General features: G+C 42.3%; 1 protein-coding gene across 2 annotated transcripts; it reads left to right on the top strand.

Moving 5' to 3' along the window:
• Positions 1–5,456: 5,456 nt before the first annotated feature.
• On the top strand, positions 5,457–26,439 carry LOC139423140 (BRCA1-A complex subunit RAP80-like). 2 transcript variants are annotated; one of them, XM_071174829.1, is made up of 17 exons: positions 5,457–5,880; positions 6,162–6,231; positions 7,078–7,202; positions 7,355–7,666; positions 8,150–8,930; positions 9,104–9,231; positions 9,343–9,777; positions 10,859–11,218; positions 11,324–11,382; positions 11,505–11,671; positions 23,960–24,015; positions 24,203–24,542; positions 24,719–24,800; positions 24,966–25,101; positions 25,285–25,333; positions 25,455–25,503; positions 26,087–26,439. In XM_071174829.1, exons 1-17 carry the CDS (start codon positions 5,770–5,772, stop codon positions 26,313–26,315), a joined length of 3,489 nt encoding a protein of 1,162 aa, XP_071030930.1. In that variant the 5' UTR covers positions 5,457–5,769; the 3' UTR covers positions 26,316–26,439. The 2 variants fall into 2 exon arrangements, with proteins under 2 accessions (XP_071030930.1, XP_071030931.1); XM_071174830.1 differs by having other exon boundaries at positions 11,505–11,659; positions 26,087–26,437.
• The last annotated feature ends 473 nt before the right edge of the window (positions 26,440–26,912 follow it).

The raw sequence follows: 26,912 nt of genomic DNA, 5'->3' as shown, positions 1-26,912 counted from the left end.
TTCTTCTTTGGTGAAGTTTAACGGCAGTTGGCATCCAGTGTTGCATTACCGCCCCCAACCGAACTATAGTATAAATCCATTTCGCTTTCTGATACAAAAGGGGAAACGTAAAAAATACAAACAGTGGCGATTTTTGCATTTTAAATATTGGTGGGGCAAAGAAACAAAAATATTTGGGATGCATGCCAGCGGCCCCACAACACTAAACAATACATTAATTGCACTATAACAGTGACAAACGGTGCCCACAATCTGTTAGGGCCTACATAAAGCTGTCCCAATACCAGTCCCAACACCTTACCACTGCTACATCTGTCCCAGTACCAGTCCCAACACCTTACCACTGCTACATCTTTCTATCAGCGGAGTCTTGTCTGGCAGCGAAACAGTTAATTCCGCCTCATTTACTGCCTTAAAAAAAAACATAGCTGATATTTATTTTACCTTTATTTAAGTAGGCAAGTCAGTTAAGAACAAATTCTTATTTTCAATGATGGCCTAGGAACAGTGGGTTAACTGCCTGTTCAGGGGCACGACAGATTTGTACCTTGTCAGCTCGGGGGTTTGAACTTGCAACCTTCTGGTTACTAGTCCAACGCTCTAACCACTAGGCTACCCTGCCGCCCCAATATGGCTGACTTGCTTAAACAAATGTAGTTTCTACTGACAATTGATATGTACAAACTATGGCATAAGGGGACGACAAGCGGATAAAAGGCAATCCGTAATTTCGATTAAGACATTAATGAGCGAGCTAGGACAAACGTAGTCAATATAACAATTTGTTCAGCACTTTTGAAATGTACAGCGACAGAATTCAGAACATGGGCTGTTCTTACAGTGCTCTCCCTGTACACCAAGTCAGAACCGTATGATAAATAAAGGGGGCAAATAAGCAGACAATGAAAGCTCTTACAATATTCAATGATTAAATTTCTCTAAAACAGGTTATAGGCTACATGTGCACCACCAAATCAGAACAGTAGGCAAAATTAAGAAGGGAAAATAGACCAACTTATTAGGGTGGAGCACATGGGCTACGAACAGCTTACTACACAACATACACCTAGTACACTTTATTAGCTACAGTATGCATATTCCCCTGACATATTACATAATTTATGCAGCAGCATACAATACATTTTTGGACTCACCTTCTTGTGCTGTGCTCACTTGAACAGGAAGGTGGCGTGACGGTCCTTCGTAGGCAAATTTTGTCATCAAAGTCTGGCATTCTCTGGATTTATGGTGCTTTCAAGACAACTGGGAACTCTGAAAAAAACAAGGTCGAATCATGATGACGTCAGTGATCTTCAGGTTGTAGCTCTAGAAAGAGGTCGGAGTTCCTGACCTACAATTTTGAGTTGGATCACCGTTCAAAATGTATTTTCCCAGTCGGAGCTCGTTTTTTTCCCCGAGTTCCCAGTTCAAATCAAATCCAATTTTATTGGTCACATATTGGAACGATGACTGGAACGAATTGCAAAAAATCACTGAAGCTGGAGACTCATATCTCCCTCACTAACTTTAAGCATCAGCTATCAGAGCAGCTTACTGATCATTGCACCTGTACATAGCCCATCTGTAAATAGCCCATCCAACTACCTCCTCCCCATATTTTTTATTTTATTTCAATTTTTTTGCTCCTTTTCACCCCAGTATCTTTACTTGCACATTCATCTTCTGCACATCTATCACTCCAGTGTTTATTTGCTGAATTGTAATTATTTTGCCACTATGGCCTATTTATTGCCTTACCTCCCTAATCTTACTTCATTTGCACACACTGTATATATACTTTTCTATTGTGTTATTGACTGTACGTTTGTTTATTCCATGTGTAACTCTGTTTTGTTATTTGTGTCGCACTGCTTTGCTTTATCTTGGCCAGGTCGCAGTTGTAAATGAGAACTTTTTCTCAACTGGCTAACCTGGTTAAATAAAGGTGAAATACATTTGAAAAAATACACGTGATTAGCAGATGTTATTGCGGGTGTAGCGAAATGCTTGTCTTGAACTAACTGAAATCAGATTTCCCAGTTCCAAGTTAACAGTTGTTTTGAGCGTGGAAGAAATCATGCTGGATTGACAGCATGGCCAATGTTGAATGTTTATCCTTTTAAGCTTGGAAAAGAGGCCCTTACAACCAGACTTTGGACCACACAGCCACTCCACTGAATTGCAGGCTAGTGATTGCTTTGCAATGCTTGCAGTTGGCCACTGATTCCTTCCAAACCACTCATTGTTGAATTTGCCGTTTCCAACTTGTTGTGTAAGGTTTATGTCCAATGGCCAATGAGCACCGATACGTTTTATCTATAATTTCTCTTCATTATTTCTCTTCATATGACAAGGATTTAAAAGGATTTGCCAGTATGTTGTTGACTTGATTCATGATGATGACTGCTTGCTAAGATTTTGAAAATATGATCAGTCCAATCAAAGCTACTGTTGATATAACGTGATTTGATGTAATTTTATCTGTGGCCAATGACCTTGAGTCTTATTGGATGGGCACTTCTAATGTCAATCTATAGCAGCACCCAAGTGGCTTGAAGTTTCGAGCTCTACCCTTAGACTTGCTGGTGACATAGTGTCACCATGAGTGACAGAACACTGAGCCACTGTGCAACTAGAGAACATTCCCAACCCCATATACTCCGTATTTTCCACTGGCTGCCCCACCACCACCACTACAGAAAAAGAGACCATGTTTGTATGTGACTTTATTAACTCAATGATTTATTTTAGTTATTACATTGTTTGCAAACTGATATGTGACATGTATTAATGCCAAAATAACATGCAAAACAGGCATGTTCTTTTTTCTTTGGTAAAAATGTGAGGCTCAAAACAGGTGGCTCTGCCCCACCTGCCCTGAATGACGGATCGCCACTGAAAACAAATATATATTTAATTACCCTACCAACTAACCTTACAATGATTAAAAACCCACTACCCCATTCCACTACTTTGACCCTATCTGCTCCTGCACCATGCCAACAGCCTGGGAGGAAAGGACACCACCACTCATTACACCCTGTAACTCTTCTGAAGTCAAATCTCGTACACACAAATACTTCCCTGCAACTACCACTACATCTATTTTCTGTGATTTAATTTCCATTTCTGCGGTACAGTTGATAACCATTGCTTAGAAGCCAGCTAACCTTACTGAAGCATATATCACTCATTGGCCTATCCCTCTGTGCTGGCACAGATCTACTACTCACAGGGATCCTCTCACCCTTGACCTTTCCTCCTTTACTATCTTCACTGCTTTAGCATACGACAGCTTCTGCAATAATCTGAGTCTACCCACCTCAAGCTTTCTCTCTAGCACTGGACACTTCCGAGCCCCAGCAACATGGGCACCCCTACAGTTAACACACACAATTTTATCCATTGAAACTACACAATCCTCTATCCCATGCCTTCTTGAACATTTCCCACATCTTGTAATCTCCCTCCTACAAACTTCTGTGACTTGACCATAAACTTGGCACATGAAACAGCGCAGTGGATTTGGCACAAAAGCTCTAAAAGGATAACTGATATATCCTAGCATGGCTCGGGTTCCAAGCTCTTCACCACACCTTCCACCTCATTCCTCTTCTCTTGACTTTGCTTGAGGCCCGGTGGCATCCCGACATAACTCCATCTCATAATCCTCCTGCTGACCTCAGAAACACGTCTTCTCCGGGCACCAACATCTTAACAGCATGAGCAGTGGCCACACACAGAAAAAACGTGTGCATATTCTACCTCAGCTTTCAGACCAGTGCCATGTGTAATTGTGACGACAGAGATACTTTTTAATTATGAGATTGTCTTCAGAGAATTTCAATTGCATACTCCTTGAATCCCCTCTCCTAGCCTCCTTCTCAAAACCAATTGGATGAGAAAGCCAGAGGTCTTCTCCTCTGATGGGTTTTGAGGAGGTGAGACGACGCGAGGAGGATGCAAGATTCTCCCCTTGTCTCCGCTCTAACAATGGCAGTCAATTGCCACGTTCAAGTGCTAGTCGGAACTAGGGTGTGCTTGAATTGTTTATGAACTTAGGAAAATGGGAGATGGTTTGTTGAAAAATGGTAGAAAATGTAAACAGAGTGAGCTGAACAACGGATCGAAGACAGGAGGAGAAATGGAAGTATCGGAGGTCAAATCAAATGTTATTTGTCACATGTGCCGAATACAACAGGTATTACAGTGAAACGCTTACTTACAAGCCCTTAACCAACAATGCAGTTTAGAAAAATACCTAAAAAATAACATAATTAAAGAGCAGCAGTAAAATAACCATAGCGAAGCTATATACAGAGGGTACCAGTAGAGTCAATGTATGGGGGCACCGGTTAGTCAAGGTTATATGTAGAGTAATGAAAGTGGTAGGTGTGGTGAAGTTCTCGGAGCCCGAGGCTTGCACCGAGGATCAGGATAAAGATGAATCTGACAGTAATGATGAGTTTGACATTTTGGGAAAAAGTGGACCCTTAATTTTGGCTGATCCATGGTTTCAGGGTAGTGGAAATTGAGTTAGGTGTTGTGGAATCGGTGACGGTAACCCGGAGTGGTCTTGTGAAAATGGTTTGTTTCTGTTGGTCCTCAGGATGTGTGGTTTCCAGTGTAGTTACTTGAAAAGCTGTCGTGGCTTTGGCTTGAAGGGGAATATACACAGCTTTATACAAGATTTGACGTCAGAAGAGTTACAGGGGGTGTCCTGTCATTTCAGGCTGTTGACTTGAGGTACGACTAGACCGATTTAATGGAGTAGGGTTGTGGGTTTTTAATGAGTTTAGATGGTAGTTTTTTTTTTTAAGTCCCAAGCAAAATATAGGGGAGTTATAATCCAGTCTAGTTGGTGGCAGTAATGCAACATTTATTGGATACCAACCTCCCTTAAACCTCATCGAAGAAGACAGATTGACAGGAGCCTCTCACTTCACCTCTTGCGCTCAGACTACACCAAAGACAGTTGCAGCAAAGATGGTGTGGTTGTGGTAACGTTAGCAGGGCCCATCCTCTCTGGCAGTAGGGTTTAATCCTGACTTTGTACATTTTTCTACAGATTTCTACAGTTTGTTTGAAATAACGAATATTATGTGTGTGAGCTAGAAATGTTATCTGGGTCAATGAGTATAAGAGTGTTTTGATAATATTTGGATTGGTCGAGAAAGCCACAAAGGGGGGTGTTTTGAGAGTGCCATAAAGTACTTTGCTGGCTTCTGCTCACACGTTTGGACATTATTTTCACAGGGACGTTTAATACACCTTTCTGTAGTTTCATTTGTGAACAGTTTTTAACTGGCCCCGTTAAAAAAGCATGCTCTTCCTGTTTGAAATGTGCAATTGTAGTGCTGTATTGCACCGTACATTTCAGCCAAAGACAGAACAATGAAACGTTTTAGTTACAAAAATATTAGTTTCAGTCCCCTTCAAAGTTTTACCTCCCTTTTATTGAGTCACGTGATCGAAGAAAACATGGCTTCTTGAATCGAGGTTTATCAATGTTTTGGTAAAAGTAGGAATCCTACCAACTAACACTGGATGTGATTAACAGTATTTAACTGAATGATTTGTAACTTAAATTCCATGTGTCGTTATATACATAGCTAGCTAAGTAACTGTTCTACTTTCGGTTTTTCGTAATTCTCAGGAAGATGAGTGTGCAGACATCCGCGACACAAGTCGTAAGGATAGCTAACGGTAGCTAGCTAAGCTAACTTCCCGTCTATATTTGTTATCAAGCACCAAATTCAACCAAGCAACATGCCTCCTCGAAAAAAGCGAGAGAACAGATACGCTGATGATGGTCCCAGGAAACGAAGACGAGCAGTTGATCATGAAGAGGACAGAGTCGTCATCTCAGACAGCGACGAGGTAACGTTACCCAGCTGAACTGACTCGTTAGCTAGCTAGCTGGTTACACACTGGCTAGCTAGCTACACGGATACAGAACTACCTAACTACTGGTTATCTATATGTGTAAAGTGACCTATCATTAAATGTTAACTACAAAATAATAACTCTATACTATACTTGATAATTGTCGGCCAAGTAGTATTTCTGCTTCAGATCACTTTTATGTCTCTTAAAGAAAGGCACCTGACCCAAGATATAAAATAATCTGTAATTGACAACTCATCTCTCTTCTAACCCAGGATGAAGACTTCAGACCAACATCATTAAAGGAGCATAAACGGGAGAAGGAGAGTAAAATACGATCTAACGGTATACTGTTCAATATAAGTCTCCTTATTTGTAACGTAGCGAATTAGACGTATCATTCTCATGTAGCACATTAGCCCTATAATGGACGAAAGGAGCCTAGCGTTAATTGTTTATAGTCCAAGGACCTTACATGTTCTGTTTTGGCTCTGGAAGCCAAAACGGCCAAATACTCAAACCTGAGTCAATTCTCAATTGCAGTATGGTTATAGAAACATAAATCTCTACTTTCATATCACATCAAAATAATTTCACAAATGCAAAATACACACTTATTCTACACTGTTTTAACTGGTGTTAACACAGTTGCAGTCAACAGTATTTTGTGACAACACGTTTGTCTTCCGTTTACACGCAGGTGTTAGATGCAGGTAGCTAATTAGCACAGGTCTACTGTCTGTTTTCCAATAAACATAGGCTGTAACATGGATATATGGCCGCGTGAGAACACTAACCCTATAAAGGTGTGTATCAATTGAACCTTCTTTTTATATATATATATATATATATATATAATTATTTCTAGCTGATATGAAAGATAAGGTTGTTATGCGTTTACATTTTAGGGCACATCAACAGATTTTTCACCTAATCGGCTCAGGGATTTAAACCAGCAACCTTTCGGTTACTGGCCCAACGCTCTTAACCGCTAGGCTACCTGCCGCCCAAAACCGTTAGACAAGTGATGCGTGTTAATGTTCTGACTGAGTGCCGGGGCTCCTTACACAACTCCAATGTACATATTGTAATGGAACTGAGTCATGATCAATCACCAAAATGTAACCACTGAAGCACTGCTAGTTGGAACTTTGTCATCTACTGTACTGAAGCTGTCCCCTCTCTTCTCAGAGATGACTGAGGAAGAGATGCTGGATCTGGCCATGAAGCTGAGTGAACAGGAGGCCAGCAACACTGCTCTCAGGCAACGACAGGAGGAGGAGACCATGAGGAAGGCCATCGCTGAAAGCCTCTACGTAAGTGGCGAGAATACTGACAGATATAAAAGGTTGCCTGGACATTTCCTCTAGGACAGTCACAGTCCTCGCCATTATTTCAGATAAAACCACAAATGTTTCTCCCATTGTATCTATTCCTGTGATACACGAGTGTTGATCTATCCCTCCAGGCGGACAGACACACTCATCCCAACTCAGAATCTCTGCTGGTGGACGGGAGCCCTAACCAGAAATCTCAACGTTCCCCTCCAGAGGCAGAAAGCAGCATACAGCCCCCCAGGCGGAAGCTCTCTTATGGTGTGGCTGACAGGGAGGGAGCCCACGGTGTTAGTGTAGGGGTTGCTAACCCAGAAACCAGCAGGAGGGGGAAAAAAGAGGCTAGTCCATTACTAGATATGCCTGACCTGTCTCAGACCCAGAAGGTCTACTCCCAGTCTTCTCCCCTCAGCCAAGCTTCCACCTCCATGCCTCTCTCTTCACAGGTCAGTGGTGCCTCATTATTTGTCTGTCATGGTAATCATGTAGTTCTGTCTTTCTTCAGGGGCTACTATGGGCCTAAATCTAACTATCTATGAGTCTGATTGATACTTTAACCTGAAAACATGTGTTAATAAGCATTAATGGAGGTCTAGAAGAACCAATTACTTACTTATATCTAAATGCCACATATTTCAATCATCACCAGTCTAGATTGCATTCCAAATCAATTTAGTTCTAGTGATGTTACCGGGACGGCAGGTAGCCTAGTGGTTAGAGTGTTGGACTAGTAACTGAAAGGTTGCAAGATCGAATCCCCGAGCTGACAAGGTAAAAATATGTTGTTCTGGCCCTGAACAAGGCAGTTAACCCACTGTTCTTAGGCTGTCATTGAAAATAAGAATTTGTTCTTAACTGACTTGCCTAGTTAAATAATGGTAAAATAAAAAACAAAGTTATTTTAATCACATTTTCTATGCCATTTTAAGGAGGGGTCTTCTCTAAAGAACCCTTTCGGAAACCTCTCAGCCCACGTCGAATCTCAGGAATGCAAGTCCACAGAGAATGAGTCCCAACTCAGGAAGAAGTCCTCTGTATTCCCTCTCGCCACTACAGTCCCCTCAGCCAGCAAACTCATCCTGTGCCTGCATAAGCTCAGCCAGGACCTCCTAGTAGACTGTCAGGCCTCTGGGTTCCTACTATGTTCTCAAGAGAGTCCTCCAAGCGTAACTCTTTCCACAAAGTCCCAGATGTCTCAGTCTTTTCAGCCAAAGAGCCCTACATTCTCCAAAAGCCCTGTGTTCTCCAGGACAGAGAGAACTGCAGGTGGGGAACCAGGCCAAGGGAGTCCCCCTATGTTCTCTGAGACTGATTCAGGAAAAGAAGAAAAAGAGGCAAGTCCAACTTTTCCTAAAAGTGCCATGTTCTCCAGTAGTGATACAGGAGAAGAAGAGAAAGCGGCAAGTCCCACCTTTCCCGGAAGCCCAGTCTTCCCCAGAACTGATCAGATAAGGGACCAGGGTCCACAGAACTGTATTGAAAGTGTCTCTACATCAGAAGACCATGAGGATAGAGACAGAGAGGATGTGAAGAGCAGCGAATCCTCAAAGTGCCTTCCACCACGCCTCAGAACAACCCTGTCCCTGAACAAGAGACTCATGCCTATAAGGAAGACAGCTGGAGTTGCAGACAAAGTTGTTGACCAAGAGGAACGTCGGGGTGAATCCTCACAGAGCGCTGTAAACAGGATTAGCACGCCTGCAAAGTTTGGTATGTTTTCTATTGTTTTAACAACTATCATACATACAGAATAATGTTACACCAACACTGAGTTTTAATGAGAGCAAGTAATAGCGGTAGGGCAGGTTCATATGGCCTCTTCCTGCCCTTTGGCTTTCTATGTTCTGATCCTATGTATGTATTGGCATGATTGTTCTCTTTAGCTGCAGAAGAAGACCTTAATTCAGAGGAACTTACATTGGCGTTTGAGACTCAGCCAATGCAGGAGTTAACCAGTAATATGGCGCTACGCTGGTCAGATGATGACGAAGAGGAAGACGGTCCTGCAAAGGTAATGCCAAGGAACTACAAGAGATTGTATGTTAGCAGTACTGTTATTTAGCCTTTGACTTCACCTGAAACCTAATTTACAGTGTATTGTGGGAACTTCTCTCTCTTGCAGTCGGCTCAATTGCCCAGCCCAGTCTTCCCACAAGAGAATGACCTCCCACAACCAAGCAACCAATGTCTCTCCACAAACACCAACCACCACTGTTCCCCTCCACACATACACAGCCCCTGCCTCGTCCCCAAGAAACGCACACACATCTCCGAAGACTCCGCGTGCGAGGATGGAGAGAGCCAGTCCAAGCGCATCCGGAAGAAGTTCACCTTCAAGGGCATGTATGGATCTCCCTCCCCCTTTCTCCCCAGACAGGCTGCAGGTAGAGGGAGCCATGATGAGGCACAAGCCAGATACCCCTCTTCCCACCAGCCCCAGGCCTCTTCCAGCCACCTCTCTCCCCCCACAGGCAGCCAGGGGGATGGGGGAGTGGTGTGCTACTATTGGGGGGTGCCTTTCTGTCCGCGAGGGCAGGACCCAGATGCCTACACGCAGGTTATCCTTTATCTTTCTTCTGATGTAGTCTTAATTTATTATTCTCTCTCATAGACATTCTCTGGATTAGGAGTCAATGTGGGTATCTGACATCTGGGAACACAAAAAGGGGCATATAGTGCATTTGAAAACGAGTCAGACCCCTTGACTTTTTCCACGTTTTGTTATCTTACAGCCTTATTCTAAAATTGTCAGTGACCATCAGGTTCTTGGTCGCCTCCCTGACCAAGGCCATTGTCCCCCAATTGCTCAGTTTGGCTGGGCGGCCAGCTTTAGGAAGAGTCTTGGTGGTTCCAAACTTCTTCCATTTAAGAAAGATGGAGGCCACTGTGTTCTTGGGGACTTTCAATGCTGAAGAAATGTTGTGGTACCCTTCCCCAGATCTGTTCCTCGAACACAATCCTGTCTCGGAGATCTACAGACAATTCCTTCAACTTCATTAAGAACGTTTTTTTAAAGTACCTTTTGTTTAACCAGGCATGTCAGTTAAGAACAAATTCTTATTTTCAATGACGGCCTAGGAACAGCTTGCTTCATGGCTTGCTTTTTGCTCTTACATGCACTGTCAACTGTGGGACCTTTAGATAAACAGGTATGCACCTTTCCAAATCATGTCCAATCAATTGAATTTACCACAGGTGGATGTAGAAACATCTCAAGGATGATCAATGGGAACTAGGATGAACCTAAGCTCATTTTTGAGTCTCATAGCAAAGGGTCTGAGTACTAATGTGCATAAGGTATTTTTTTTCTTAAATAAATTTGTTAACATTTTGTAAAAAACTGTTTTTTTTGCTTTGTCATTATGGGGTATTGCATGTCTATTGTGGAAAACATTTTATTTGATTAATTTTAGAATCAGGCTGTAATGTAACGGTGTAGAAAAAGTCAAGGGGTCTGAATACTTCCCGAATGCATTGTATAAATTCTGTGTGCTACTGTATTGTATACAGGGAGGCGACCAAGAACCTGATGGTCACTGACATCCATCATTTTGTAATATTTCATTGACCTGATGTCAGATGTCATGACTTTTAACTGAGTATGTAACTGATAGCAATTAACAGATTTTTCCTTACAGGTGATCATGTCCCAGCTGGAGGTGTATGAGAAGAGCCTGAAGGAAGCCCAGAGGGGTCTGCTGAGGAAGGCAGGCTGGGGGGAGCCTGTCCTTCCTGGGCCCCCAGAGAGACCTTTTTCCAGGAGGGGACGCCCCAAGAGACACAGGGCCCCAGAACTTCTGGAGGAAGAGGAGGAAGAAGTCCAGGGAGTGAGAAACCAGCAGGAAGAGGTCGTGGAGGTGGTAGAGGATGATGAAGAGGAGGGTGAGGAAAGGGAGTGGCGGCGGTCACAGGGAGGGACGGAAGAGGGAGGGAGGAGAGGAAGACTGGAGTGGAAGGACTATCAGTCACTGTTTGTGTCCACTCCTGAAGAAGACGAAGTGAGTATTGCTTAACTTTTGTCAATACTTATAGGGAGCAATACATTTATGTATTTCTAAAGGCTCTCCCCCAGAAAAGGATCTCTTTGTTTTGTCTTCCCATAGAAATCGCCCTCACCTGTATTTCATGTAGAATCCAATCAACAACAAATTCTACCTCGAAGGTAAGAAATGGAGGCATAAACTGCTACATTATACAGTATGGACCTAGCTTGTCTATAATCTCAATGATACAAGTCCTTTAAATGTGCACAGGAATGAAAACATGTTGATTTCTAATTTCCAGGAGTCTTGGCCTTAGAAATGAAGAGAGAAGACCATCGCCACTGCCTGTCCCGCTGGAGAAGGAAAAGGAAGAAGATGAAAAAGAGGGAGAGAAGAGGGAGGAGGAAGAAATAATGGGGGATGAAGTGGTGGATGTCGGTGGCTTAGAAGTTCCAGGTATAAGAAATGGTAAGACTTTACTTGACACCCAGCGTCATAACATATTGTGACACTGTCATAACCATGTAATAACAGCAGACAATTTGTCATAACCTGTCATAATATGTTCATAACACTGTCATGACACATTTTTAGACCTGTTGTGACATATATTGTGTTCTTTTATGGCTGGTTATGATACCTACAGTGCTTGCTCCACTAAAATGTGTGTGATTATGCTTCAGGACTTAGAGATAGTTTGTGGTTTAGCACGTCACCACTTCATTGCTCCAGAGCAGCGCAAGGGGGCGTTAGAGCACTGATTATGATTTTGGGTCCTACTGTGTCTCTAACTGACATTGAATGGGTGACATAAACCTAAATAGAAACTGATAATTGTGCACAACTTAAGTATTACTTACTAAAACTGTTGTTACACTAAGGTTTTATTTTATTTTATTAGGATTATTTTGCTTGTACTGTAGGCCACTCCCGACCTGTCACGTTGTGCAGCGCCTGAGTGGTGCAACGGTTTAAAACACTGCATAGCTGTGCAAGCTGTGTTGCTTCAGATGCTGGTTCAATACCTGTGCCGGCCTCGACTGGGATACCCATGAGATTACTATTTTATTTGGTTTCTCGCCCTCTAAAACTAGAAATAAATAATTCTAAATAACAAACTGGCTTTATTTACAAATTAGTAACAATGTCTCACCCCATGTTCAAGAATGGCCTCTTTCTCGCTCTATTTACGTTATTTGAAAACAAAATCATCTCCAAAATATATATTTTTAAACAAAGCGATTTATTATTAATAATTTTGAATTATATAAAAGTCCGTTGGATATTCTCATAGATATAATTAACCCTGTTATTAGCAGGACAATATACAGTGGGGAGAACAAGTATTTGATACACTGCTGATTGTGCAGGTTTTCCTACTTACAAAGCATGTAGAGGTCTGTCATTTTTTATCATAGGTACACTTCAACTATGAGAGACGGAATCTAAAACAAAAATCCAGAAAATCACATTGTATGATTTTTAAGTAATTAATTAGCATTTTATTGCATGACATAAGTATTTGATACATCAGAAAAGCAGAACTTAATATTTGGTGCAGAAACCTTTGTTACAGAGATCATACGTTTCCTGTAGTTCTTGACCAGGTTTGCACACACTGCAGCAGGGATTTTGGCCCACTCCTCCATACAGATCTTCTCCAGATCCTTCAGGATTCGGGGCTGTCGCTGGGCAATATGGACTTTCAGCTCCCTTCAAAGATTTTCTATTGGGTTCAGGTCTGGAGACTGGCTAGGCCACTCCAGGACCTTGAGATGCTTCTTACGGAGCCATTCCTTAGTTGCCCTGGCTGTGTGTTTAGGGTCGTTGTCATGCTGGAAGACCCAGCCACGACCCATCTTCAATGCTCTTGCTGAGGGAAGGAGGTTGTTGGCCAAGATCTCGCGATACATGGCCCCATCCATCCTCCCCTCAATACGGTGCAGTCGTCCTGTCCCCTTTGCAGAAAAGCATCCCCAAAGAATTATGTTTCCACCTCCATGCTTCACAGTTGGAATGGTGTTCTTGGGGTTGTACTCATCCTTCTTCCTCCAAACACGGCGAGTGGAGTTTAGACCAAAAAGCTCTATTTTTGTCTCATCAGACCACATGACCTTCTCCCATTCCTCCTCTGGATCATCCAGATGGTCATCGGCAAACTTCGGATGGGCCTGGACATGCGCTGGCTTGAGCAGGGGGACCTTGCGTGCGTTGCAGGATTTTAATCCATGACGGCGTAGTGTGTTACTAATGGTTTTCTTTGAGACTGTGGTCCCAGCTCTCTTCAGGTAATTGACCAGGTCCTGCCGTGTAGTTCTGGGCTGTTCCCTCACCTTCCTCATGATCATTGATGCCACACGAGGTGAGATCTTGCATGGAGCCCCAGACCGAGGGTGATTGACCGTCATCTTGAATTTCTTCCATTTTCTAATAATTGCACCAACAGTTGTTGCCTTCTCACTAAGCTGCTTGCCTATTGTCCTGTAGCCCATCCCAGCCTTGTGCAGGTCTACAATTCTATCCCTGATGTCCTTACACAGCTGTCTGGTCTTGACCATTGTGGAGAGGTTAGAGTCTGTTTGAGTGTGTGGACAGGTGTTTTTTATACAGGTAACGAGTTCAAACAGGTGCAGTTAATACAGGTAATGAGTGGAGAACAGGAGGGCTTCTTAAAGAAAAACTAACAGGTCTGTGAGAGCCTGCAAAATCGGCAGTGTATCAAATACTTGTTCTCCCCACTGTATATTGTCCTGCTAATAACAGGGTTAATTATATCTATGAGAATATCCAACGGACTTTTATATAATTCAAAATGATTAATAATAAATCGCTTTGTTTAAAAATATATATTTTGGAGATGATTTTGACATTACCCCCACCCTATGATATATATCAAATTGTCATTTAGATAGAACCAATTCTAAATTACAACCAATCCTGGACAAACTCACGGAGAGGATAGAATGATTCCAGACACTGCCATCCTCCTTTCCCGATGGGAAAAGTAGGGAGTGACTGGCACAGACACAGTGGAGCAAAAGATCAAAAGATATGTTTACACATGATGACCCCTTGACCTCTCCCCTCTCTGCGGCCCATGCAACTTAGTCTTGACATAGAACAGATAACTGCCAATGGCCACCACTATAGTACAACAAAATATGAGAAATAACTCATAAGCATATCATGAAAATAAAACATCTTATCTATGTTACCCAACTAATTCTGATCATTCCCTAACAATACTAAAGAAATTCTTACTAAAACTACACACATCATCAGATTATAGTTTTATGATTCTTCTAAATTTCATACAATTGTGGTTTCAGAGTGGAATTATTTAATCAGTATCTTTAAACATAAATTATTTTATCAGTTGGCCATGGCCCCCGAGTGGCGCACAATGGGATTCCCTTGCAGTTCTCCAACTATATCCATTGAAAGTGCGCAAGATTCAAGGCACAGGGGCACTGGATGGGCCGCAGTGCTGTGCACAGAATACCGACCTAGCCCATGGAGAAGGAAGGAAGGAAGGAAGGAAGGAAGGAAGGAAGGAAGGAAGGACCGCCACACTGGTAACACTTTAAGGGGCATTGCACTAATAATGGAGCTGACTAGGGAAACGTTCTCGCTGTTCTGTTCTTAGTGCCAGTCTGCACATTCAAACTAAAACAATGTAACTAATAATAATAATAACTAATAATAATAAAATGCTGATGTTTATTTAGTTATGGATCCATAGCGAATTACTATGGGAATAAATATCACTGAATTACAGAAATATTGGAACAAAGTTGTCTAATGAAGGTAACCAAATTGTTGCTTACTGGAAAATACTCTTTCAAACACACACGGTCACATTGTACAGCGCCATTATGGCTATTAGCAGGGCTATATTTTGGCTTTCATGGGTGGCGCACAATTTGCCCAGCGTTTGTCTCCCTCTAAAAACAGAAATAAATGTTTTGGCCTTTACAAATATTATTTTGGCCTCTATTCAGATTACAATCGTTCTCTTTCGTTTTTTTGAAAACAAAATAACCTAAAATATTGTTATATATTATCAAGTTGATGGCAGTCATATAGCATGGCACCTACATAAAGCACTCATTCATGGCTTTGCATCAAAATAAGTAAGTACCAACATTCTTTCTGATAGTCTTAAATAAAGAAATGGACACCATGTACTGTATTATAATAGCCCATTATGGGCTATTAGCAGGACAATATACCTTTCTGTATGTTGATACTTTGTGGATGGGGGCTCACGCTGTGCAAAATGCGTTGCTACAGATGCAGGGTCGATACCCGTGCCGGCCTCCACCGGGAGACTTATGAGGTGGCTTTTGGTTTTAATTTAGAATCCTCCAATCCTCTATGCAATTATTGGCGGAGAGTCACATCTTATTTTTCGATATACTGTAGGCCTACCGTAGGCGACATGAGTGTTGAGTAATGTGCTGTTAAAAGTGGTGTAGGCCCTATTTATTTCTAGAGCATATTGACGTTAGCAATAGGATTTGAAGCAATAGCCTACAACTATTTTAGCACCGTTTCGCGCTGCTCTGAGACAAGCATGGGGACTGGTCTTGATAAATCAATGAGATTTTTATTTTCACTGAATCTCCGTTTGGGTATTGGTTAGACTAGAATTGTAGAAATGTTATGCTCTTAGTGTAGCCTTTATTTAACTAGGCAAGTCAGTTAAGAACAAATTCTTATTTACAAGGACAGCCTACTCCTTCCTCCCCGTCAGGGAATTGAACCCCGGTCTCCCGCGTGCCCGCACGACACGGGGATTCTTCAGCTAAATAGCCCAGTACTGTACTCCCGACCGTCACTTTATACAGCGCATATTTTCTGTTCCATCCTAACGGAAACACAGAGGGTTTTTTTGGAATAGAAATACCATAATATTAATCAAATTAATTAAGGAAAATGTCTTAATCAGTCCCATATACTATGTTCAAACAAAAAAGGTTTTAAATTCTCTAGTACAGCCACTATTGAAGGCTATCAAATGTTTCTCAAAGATGCCCCCTGGTGGTCAAACTAGCACTAACTAGCATTAATGGTACCAGTGGTTCACACTTAAATAACGTGACATAGAATTCTGCGGCACCATGCAAGCTGCGCCGCAGTACGCTGCAACTTTTAAAGGACAAACCACTGTAGATAAGTGTCAAAACCTACCAGAAAATGCAAGATATTCCATTACACCATAGCATATTTGTTAGCAGTATGTTTGTTATCTTTTAGTTTTTATTGACCATATTCAATTATCATTGTAATTGTGCACACATTGATGTCAGACATGCACCAAACCCAATGTTCTGTTGCTGATGACAGCAATGAATGCAGAAGCAGATTTCAGGAGCATGACAAGACACCCTATTTTTGACTGATATAAGGGCATTGTCGTGATTGCCCTATCTTGTTTATATGATTTTGATGGTCATAATGCTTCATGACAGTGTCATAAAGTGCTTTGTATTAGTCCCAGTAAAGTGACTCAGGATGGTCATAATGTTTCATGACAGTGTCATAGTGTATTTTCTACAAGTTATTTAAAATATGATGGAAAAAAACATCTAAAGAATTCATAACAACAAAGGATTTAAGAAATAATCTTTCAAACATAAGGAAACTTCTTGGCTGGGAAAACAACCATTTGAATAAACGTGTGTTGACACTTATGTAGGTGCCATAAAATAATGCAATATGTGTCACAACAAGTGTAAATATATGGGTCATGACAGTTATGAGTGTTATGACGAATTGTCAGCTGTCATGACATTATGACATGGTTATGACTGTCATAATGTGTTATAACACTGGGTGTCAAGTAAAGTGTCACCGAAATTGATTTCACAGATTATAAATGACTGTCATTAAAGGTGCATATCCAGAAATCACTCCACCATTTCCTGGTTGCAAATATTCTAATAGTTCGCCTAATTTCAGTTTGAGAAAAAGACAGCAATGTATAGTGTAGCACGGACAACTCTCGCCAGTCTGCACAGCGCGACTCAAACCAGAGCAAATCAGACTTATTTTTCTCCATATCTCCAGATTCCTACCGCAAGCACTGAACCTTTTTTTTCTCACCTGGATCATCGCAGCTAGCTCGCTGCTATTCGAGTGGCCACTCCTGGCTAACGTCACTGTCCCGAAACAAGAACCAATTAGCCTGGAGCTAGCCTTGCTAGGCCCATCCGCTAGGCCCATCTCCTGGCTAGCCAAAGAGGTCCATCAGCCACTCCTTGGGCTACAATACCGATTTTGCCAACTGGCCTGGACCCCCGCCGACCCATCACGACTGGACCACCGACGTGATTGGCCCGACGGGGTTTTCTCAACTGGCTCCGCCGTCGCGGCATCCCCTGAATGCCCATCCGCTAACCTCGGCCCGCTAGCTGTCCAGAGCACATCGGACTTTTAGCGTAAGAGGCCCACCGGACAAATTCTTTGGCCACTATACCTATTTTACCAAATTGCCTGGTTTACCACACTGAGCCCTGCTGATCTGTCTGCCGACGTAATAGCACGAGGGGGCCACAACAGACTTTCTTCCGTCGCGACGTCCCTCCAAGGCCCTTCTGTTAACTTGCTAGCCCCAGCCCCTTAGCTGCCTGAAGCCATTCACTGGACTCCTATGATCACTCGGCTACGCATGCCTCTCGCTAACGTCAATATGCCTTGTCCATTGCTGTTTTGGTTAGTAATTATTGCCTTATTTCACTGTCGAGCCTCTAGCCCTGCTCAATACGCCTTACTTAACACTTTACATCATCTGGTTTAAATGATATTTCTAGAGACAATATCTCTTTCATCGTCACTTTATGCACAGGTTTACCCTCACTGTATTCACATCCTACCATACCTGATGTACCGTGCCCATAAATCTGCTACTTTTACTCTCTGTTCTGAATGTACTAGACGACCAGTTATTTTAGCCTTTAGCCGTACCCTTATCCTACTCATCCTCTGTTCCTCTGGTGATGTAGAGGTTAATCCAGGCCCTGCAGTGCCTAGCTCCACTCCCATTCCCCAGGCGCTCTCATTTGTTGACTTCTGTAACTGTAAAAGCCTTGGTTTCATGCATGTTATCATTAGAAGCCTCCTCCCTAAGTTTGTATTATTCACTGCCCTAGCACACTCTGCCAACCCGGATGTCCTAGCCGTGTCTCAATCCTGGCTCAGGAAGACCACCAAAAACCCTGATTTACGATTATAAAATATATATATATATATATATATATATGTGTGTGCACAGTTAACTAGTCCAACGGTCTAACCATTGCACTCCACGAGTAGCCTGCCTGTTACGCGAACGCAGTAGAAGCCAAGGTAAATTGCTAGCTAGCATTAAACATATCTTATAAAAAACAATAAATCATAATCACTAGTTATAACTACTAATCCAGTTTAGCAGGCAATATTAACCAGGTGAAATTGTGTCATTTCTCTTGCGTTCATTGCACGCAGAGTCAGGGTATATGCAAGAGTTTGGGCTGCCTGGCTCAGAATTTTGTGACATACATTGAAGGTTGTGCAATGTAATAAGAATATTTAGACTTAGGGATGCCACCCGTTAGATAAAATACAGAACGGTTCCGTATTTCACTGAAATAATAAACGTTTTGTTTTCGAAATGATAATTTCCGGATTCGATCATATTAATGACCAAAGGCTCGTATTTCTGTGTGTTATTATTAAGTCTGATTTGATAGAGCAGTCTGAGCAGCAGCAGGCCCGTAATCATTCGTTCAAACAGCACTTTCGTGCGTTTTGCCAGCAGCTCTTCGCAAGCACAGCGCTGTATATGACTTCAAGCCTATCAGCCTAATGGCTGGTGTAACCAATGTGAAATGGCTAGCTAGTTAGCTGGGTGTGCGCTAATACTGTTTCAAACGTCACTCTCTTTTAGATTTGGAGTAGTTATTCCCTGTGCGCTGCAAGGGCCGCGGCTTTTGTGGAGCGATGGGTAACGATGATTCGAGTGTGGCTGTTGTCGATGTGTTCCTGGTTCGAGCCCAGGTAGGGGAGATGAGGGGGATGGAAGCTATACTGTTACACTGGCAATACTATAGTGCCTATAAGAACATCCAATAGTCAAAGATATATGAAAAACAAATGGTATAGAGAGAAATAGTCCTATAAATGCTATATTAACTACAACCTAAAACCTTTTACCTTGGAATGTTGAAGTCTCATGTTAAAAGGAACCAATAACTTTCATATGTTCTCATGTTCTGAGCAAGGAACTGAAACGTTAGCTTTTTTACATGGCACACATTTTTACATGGCACATATTACTTTCTTCTCCAATACTTTGTTTTTGCATTATTTATACCAAATTGAACATGTTTCATTATTTATTTGAGGCTAAATTGATTTTATTCATGTTTTAAATTAAGTTAAAATAAGTGTTTAATTCAGTATTGTTGTAATTGTCATTATTATAAATGAAAAAATCTGCAGATTAATCGGTATCGGCTTTTTTGGTACTCCAAATATTGGCATCTGCGTTGAAAAATCATAATCGGTCGACCTCTACTCCATACATACCTCTGCTGTTTTCAAGCAAGATCTCAGCAATCACTGCCTCATTGCCTGCATCCGTAACCACCCCTCATCACTGTCAAACGCTCCCTAAAACACTTCAGTGAGAAGGTCTTTCTAATCGACCTGGCCCGGGTATCCTGGAAGGATATTGACCTCATCCCGTCAGTAGAGGATGGTCATTCTTTAAAAGTGCCTTCCTCACCATCTTAAATAAGCATGCCCGTTTAAAAAAAATGTAGAACCAGGAACAGATATAGCCCTTGGTTCTCTCCAGATCTGATTGTCCTTGACCAGCACAAAAACATCCTGTGGCGTTCTGCATTAGCATCAAAAAGCCCCCGTGATATGCAACTTTTAAGGGAAGTTAGGAACCAATATACACAGGCAGTTAGGAAAGCTAAGGCTAGCTTTTTCAAGTAGAAATTTGCATCCTGTAGCACAAACTCAAAAAAGTAAAGTCCATGGAGAATAAGAGCACCTCCTCCCAGCTACCCACTGCACTGAGGCTAGGAAACACGGTCACCACCTATAAATCCACTATAATTGAGAATTTCATTAAGCATTTTTCTATGTCTGGCCATGCTTTCCACCTGGCTACTCCTACCCCTGTCAACAGCCCTGCACTCCCCACAGCAACTCGCCCAAGCTCCCCCCAATCCTCCTTCACCCAAATCAAGATAGCTGATGTTCTTAAAGAGCTGCAAAATCTGGACCCCTACAAATCAGCTGGGCTAGACAATCTGGGCCCTCTCTTTTTGAAATGATCTGCCGAAATTGTTGCAACCCCTATTACTAGCCTGTTTAACATATTGTATTGTATTGTCTAAGATTCCCAAAGATTGGAAAGCTGCCACAGTCATCCCCCTCTTCAAAAGTGAAGACACTCTAGACCCAAACTGCTACAGACCTATATCTATCCTACCCTGCCTTTCGGAGGTCTTTGAAAGCCAAGTTAACAGATTTCTGACCATTTCGAATCCCACCGTACCTTCTCCGCTTTGCAATCTGGTTTCAGAGCTGGTCATGGGTACACCTCAGCCACGCTCAAGGTCCTAAACGATATCATAACCGCCATCGATAAGAGACATTACTGTGCAGACGTATTCATCGACCAGGCCAAGGCTTTTGACTCTGTCAATCACCACATTCTTATCTTCTCTGTATACATCAATGATGTCGCTCTTGCTGCTGGTGATTCTCTGATCCACCTCTATGCAGACGACACCATTCTGTATACTTCTGGCCCCTCTTTGAATACTGTTAACTAACCTCCAGACGAGCTTCAATGCCATGCAACTCTCCTTCCGTGGCCTCCAACTGCTCTTAAATGCAAGTAAAACTAAATGCAAGCTCTTCAACCAATCACTGCCCACACCTGCCCGCCCTTCCAGCATCACTACTCTGGACGGTTCTGACTTAGAATATGTGGACAACTACAAATACCTAGGTGTCTGGCTAGACTGTAAACTCTCCTTCCAGACTTACAGTGGAGCAAAAAAGTATTTAGTCAGCCACCAATTGTGCAAGTTCTCCCACTTAAAAATATGAGAGAGGCCTGTAATTTTCATCATAGGTACACTTCAACTATGACAGACAAAATGAGAGAAATAAATCCAGAAAACACATTGTAGGATTTTTTTATGAATTTATTTGCAAATTATGGTGGAAAATAAGTATTTGGTCAATAACAAAAGTTTATCTCAATACTTTGTTATATACCCTTTGTTGGCAATGACAGAGGTCAAACGTTTTCTGTAAGTCTTCACAAGGTTTTCACACACTGTTGCTGGTATTTTGGCCCATTCCTCCATGCAGATCTCCTCTAGAGCAGTGATGTTTTGGGGCTGTTGCTGGGCAACACAGACTTTCAACTCCCTCCAAAGATTTTCTATGGGGTTGAGATCTGGAGACTGGCTAGGCCACTACAGGACCTTGAAATGCTTCTTACGAAGCCACTCCTTCGTTGCCCGGGCGGTGTGTTTGGTATCATTGTCATGCTGAAAGACCCAGCCACGTTTCATCTTCAATGCCCTTGCTGATGGTAGGCTTTGTTACGTTGGTCCCAGCTCTCTGCAGGTCATTCACTAGGTCCCCCTGTAAGAGACATTACTGTGCAGACGTATTCATCGACCAGGCCAAGGCTTTTGACTCTGTCAATCACCACATTCTTATCTTCTCTGTATACATCAATGAATGAATCAATGAATCAATGAATGAATGAAATGCTTCTTACGAAGCCACTCCTTCGTTGCCCGGGCGGTGTGTTTGGTATCATTGTCATGCTGAAAGACCCAGCCACGTTTCATCTTCAATGCCCTTGCTGATGGTAGGCTTTGTTACGTTGGTCCCAGCTCTCTGCAGGTCATTCACTAGGTCCCCCTGTAAGAGACATTACTGTGCAGACGTATTCATCGACCAGGCCAAGGCTTTTGACTCTGTCAATCACCACATTCTTATCTTCTCTGTATACATCAATGATGTCGTTCTTGCTGCTGGTGATTCTCTGATCCACCTCTGTGTGGTTCTGGGATTTTTGCTTACCGTTCTTGTGATCATTTTGACCCCACGGGGTGAGATCTTGCATGGAGCCCCAGACCGAGGGAGATTATCAGTGGTTTTGTATGTCTTCCATTTCCTAATAATTGCTCCCACAGTTAATAATAATTGCTCCCACAGGTCTACAATTTTGTTTCTGGTGTCCTTTGACAGCTCTTTGGTCTTGGCCATAATAGTGGAGTTTGGAATGTGACTGTTTGAGGTTGTGGACAGGTGTCTTTTATACTGATAACAAGTTCAAACAGGTGCCATTAATACAGGTAACGACTGGAGGACAGAGGAGCCTCTTAAAGAAGAAGTTACAGGTCTGTGAGAGCCAGAAATCTTGCTTGTTTGTAGGTGACCAAATACATATTTTCCTCCATAATTTGCAAATAAATTCATTAAAAATCCTACAATGTGATTTTCTGGATTTTGTCATAGTTGAAGTGTACCTATGATGAAAATTACAGGCCTCATCTTTTTAAGTGGGAGAACTTGCACAATTGGTGGCTGACTAAATACTTTTTTGCCCCACTGTACATTAATCTCCCATCCAAAATTAAATCTAGAATCGACTTCCTATTTCGCAACAAACCATCCTTCACTCATGCTGCCAAACCAACATTCGTAAAACTGACCATCCTACCGATCCTCAACTTTGGCGATGTCATTTATAAACTAGCCTCCAACACTCTACTCAACAAATTGGATGCAGTCTATCTGTTTTGTCACCAAAGCCCCATATATTACCCACCACTGCGACCTGTACGCTCTCGTTGGCTGGCCATCGCTTCATACTTGTTGCCAAACCCACTGGCTCCAGGTCATCTACAAGTCTAGGTAAAGCCCCACCTTTTCTCAGCTCACTGGTCACCATAGCAGCACCCACCCGTAACACGCTCTCCAGCAGGTATATCTCACTGGTCACCCCCAAAGCCAATTCCTGCTTTGGCCGCCTTTCCTTCCAGTTCTCTGCTGCCAATGACTGGAACGAACTGCAAAAATCCCTGAAGCTGGAGACTCAAATCTCCCTCACTAGCTTTGAGCACCAGCTGTCAGAGCAGCTCACAGATCACTGCACCTGTACATAGCCCATCTGTAAATAGCCCATCTGTAAATAGCCCATCTGTAAATAGCCCATCCAACTACCTCATCCCCATACTGTATTTATTTATCTTGCTCCGTTGCACCCCAGTATCTCTACTTGCACATTCATCTTCTGAACATCTACCATTTCAGTGTTTAATTGCTATATTGTAATTACTTCGCCACCATGGCCTATTTATTGCCTTACCTCCCTTATCTTACGTCATTTGCACTCACTATATATAGACTTTTTAATTTTTTTCTACTGTATTATTGACTATGTTTGTTTATTCCATGTGTAACTCTGTGTTGTTGTATGTGTTGAACTGCTGTGCTTTATCTTGGCCAGCTCGCAGTTGTAAATGAGAACTTGTTCTCAACTAGCCTACCTGGTTAAATAATGGTGAAAAAATATTAGGAAGGTGTGCCTAATGTCTATTGTTTGCTTTACTTTGTGTATATGGTTACATTTAGAAGTAAATACTAAATGTTGTGAGCTTCACTTCATAATATGTAGCTTTTAATTGGCATGCCTCTATTTTGTCTTGTTGATTCTGATGGCAGAGACCCAACTCAGTGACGATGGCACCCAAGATCTGATGGTCACCAATCCTGCACGGGTCAGTAACTTCTGCACTACAAATGACACACCGAAACAGAGCATTCTGATTACAGTTCTGACTGATTCTCCTTCTTTCATCCAACACCTAGAAATTTTGGCTGTGTTCATCGAATTGTGAGGTTGTGTTGTAGATGTCTATCATAGTTGTTTTTTTTATGTCTGTGGTTTGATTTGGTTACCCCTAGCCCCAACCAGAGAGGCAGTCCCTGCCTCAGATCCAGACTTTTCTCTCATTACCCCATCCTCTGGAGCAGCGTGTAGAGAGGATGGAGGTGAAAGAGGAAAGGAGGAGTGGCCCTGTTAGGAGTCCTGCTAGAGGAGAGGATGTGAGGGTGGAAATGGAGGAGACTGGGGAGGTACAGGGTGGGGTCTCAGAACCTGCACCCCCTCAGAGCCCCAGCATGGACTGTCCCATGTGCATGCGCCCCTTCCCCCTGACGGAGATTGAGCTGCACGCTGCCTACTGTGACGGTAGTACCGCTAACATGGAGGAAGAGGAGATGATGGCTCTGAGCCAATCGCAAGGTGAGAACACGCAGCAAGACACGCATACAACAGACACTCGTTTCTTCAGCTCAATCTAAAGTAATCTCTGTTGTTTATGCAAGGATGTTGACAAAGGAACAATGCAAGTCAAGGATGTGTAGTGAAATATTATGTTTGACCCCAGAGCGTAAAACAGTCCCTTGCTTAATATGTAGTTACAGTGAAGTCTCATAGGAAGAGGACCAGAAGGGGAGAAAGAATTGGAGAGGAGCAGCCCTGTTCTTCTGGCTCTGGCAAGTAAGTAGGTATGAGTGGATTGACCTTGGTCTAACAGCCAGTCTCCTATACCTAGTTTACATTCACAGGGAACGTCACTTTAGGCTAAATTATTTTGACATACCTACTATAGAGTAACCTGATCATACCTTTTAACCTGTCTGTGTTGTGTTGTCTTCTGAGCAGGGCAGTGCAGGGAGAGAAGTGCTTCCTGTGTCAGCAGCTATTTCATCTCCGGGACTATGAGAAGCACGTAGAGGACTGCATCAAAAACCAAGAAGTGTCCAAGGCTGCATCCAGGGCTGTATCCAGGGCCGGAAAGGTACTCCTAGTTGCACTATTGCACAGCATTATACACTGTATATGTAGTTGTTATCAAAACCAAGCCAGCTGTTGTAGACCATTGGTAGTTAATTGCAGACAGTGTGGTTTCCCTAGCTGTCGTGAAGCACTCACCGTTGGTCTTCTGCTCTTTCTTCCCTCTGTGTGATGGATGATCTTCCAGAGTGGAGACTTGCTGAGTGCTTTGGACCAGACAGAGCAAAGAGATTTAGGTACACTCACTCTCTCAAACTGTGATGATGTTGTTTTACATGTTCAAAATGCCTCGTTCCACCTTGTTTGAATGGGTGAAAAAGAGAGCCAATGTTTTCACTCTGCTCTGTCTCCTTTTAGGGACTGCTGAGGCCGGACCATGTGATGCTGCCTTCAGGAGCCAACACAGGTAAGCAAAACAGGAAATGCACTAATGGATTGTTTTTGGAAACTCCATTTGACTAATGCTACTGTTGTACCCACCTCTGGTGACACAGGCTGTTCCATGTGTGTGATAGGTAGGGAAGTCTGATAAGCAGACCCTGGTTGGGTATGTCTGTCAAGGATACACCCTGATGAATAACTCTCTAAAGCATCATATCAACTCCATTATATGCTTATGCCTTCATATTTGTCCATTGTTGACTAAGACTATTGACTTATTCATTTGAAGTGGTGTATTTTCTTCTGGTTTAATAGTTTATGAATGCATATTAACATATTTTGTGAAAATGAGATGGTAAGCAGACTGTGAAGTTTAGTGCTTGCCTGATTGTTTGGTGACTATCGACAGTGTCACTGTAACAATATCAGTGTACTACCTCTAGCTCACCTGGATCATGTTCAGTAGGCACAACATGGACTGAAAGAGGGAGGAACTACCTGGAAATGTCCAATAAACACTTTTCCTTTTTCATTGCATAAAGTTTTACTACGGTGTTCTCTAATGAACATGACACTGCCATTTATAACCATGTGATTACTGCTTTCAGTGGCCTTATTGAGGATCTGGGAGAGTCTGGGGGAAGTGGAGACATCGCCGTCTCAGGTTTCAGAGTGAGCACCTCGCCCATCCGATCCTTCACCTCTATCTCAGAAGCCACAGACTGCCTTATTGACTTCAAGCGCCAGTACTCTTCCTGTACTTCCTCCTCTTCCTCCTCTAGGCCCAGACAAAGAGGGAGGAAATTCAATAGGAAATTCAAATTTACTAAAAAATAGAAAATACTGCCAACTGCTTTTTTTTAATACCACCCCATATCTTTTCTTTGTATTGTTTGTTACACTGAATCAAGTGATACAAATGTGTGTTAATGTGTGATTAAATAATACATCTAAATGTTTATTTTGTGTACTTTCTTACAAATCTGTTAGATTCGATTCACCTTTACACACTAGAAAAATGCACACAGTGACCCAAACTATGGGCTCACATTATATTCTTATTTAAATAAGTGACTCCAAAATGACATGATACATTGCAGATGTTTGCTACAGCAGGATAATAATAATGCGAGTTATCATTTTTGTATGAGTTAATACACTTTTTTGTAAGGTAAAATCAAGTTTGACATTTCTAAGTGGAAATTGCAAACTTCAGAAGCATTTTTAAACCTTAAATACACAAGTAATACATTTCCTGTAGTACCTACTGGGCACAACATAATCTGAAACGCAACCAAAACAAACTGCAAATGCATCCAAAAGTTTCCCACCAGCTTGATGTAGTCATTGCGTGCTAGGGATATGGGACTCGATAGTACATTTTTGACTAAATACACAAGTGAATTTTTCAAATACTTATGACCCCTTCAAATG

This window comes from Oncorhynchus clarkii, chromosome 12 (genome assembly GCF_045791955.1).
Source record: "Oncorhynchus clarkii lewisi isolate Uvic-CL-2024 chromosome 12, UVic_Ocla_1.0, whole genome shotgun sequence".
Taxonomy (NCBI): domain Eukaryota; kingdom Metazoa; phylum Chordata; class Actinopteri; order Salmoniformes; family Salmonidae; genus Oncorhynchus; species Oncorhynchus clarkii.
Note: the sequence above shows the minus strand (reverse complement) of the source record. Positions and strands in the feature narration are given on the sequence as shown.

Bases quoted from the DNA above. Each gene is read 5' to 3' on its own strand.
- LOC139423140 (XM_071174829.1), top strand. From the start codon at position 5,770: ATGCCTCCTCGAAAAAAGCGAGAGAACAGATACGCTGATGATGGTCCC. The intron at 25,102-25,284 runs GTACTCCTAGTT...ATGATCTTCCAG, and splicing joins CTGTATCCAGGGCCGGAAAG to AGTGGAGACTTGCTGAGTGC. The intron at 25,334-25,454 runs GTACACTCACTC...GTCTCCTTTTAG, and splicing joins GACAGAGCAAAGAGATTTAG to GGACTGCTGAGGCCGGACCA.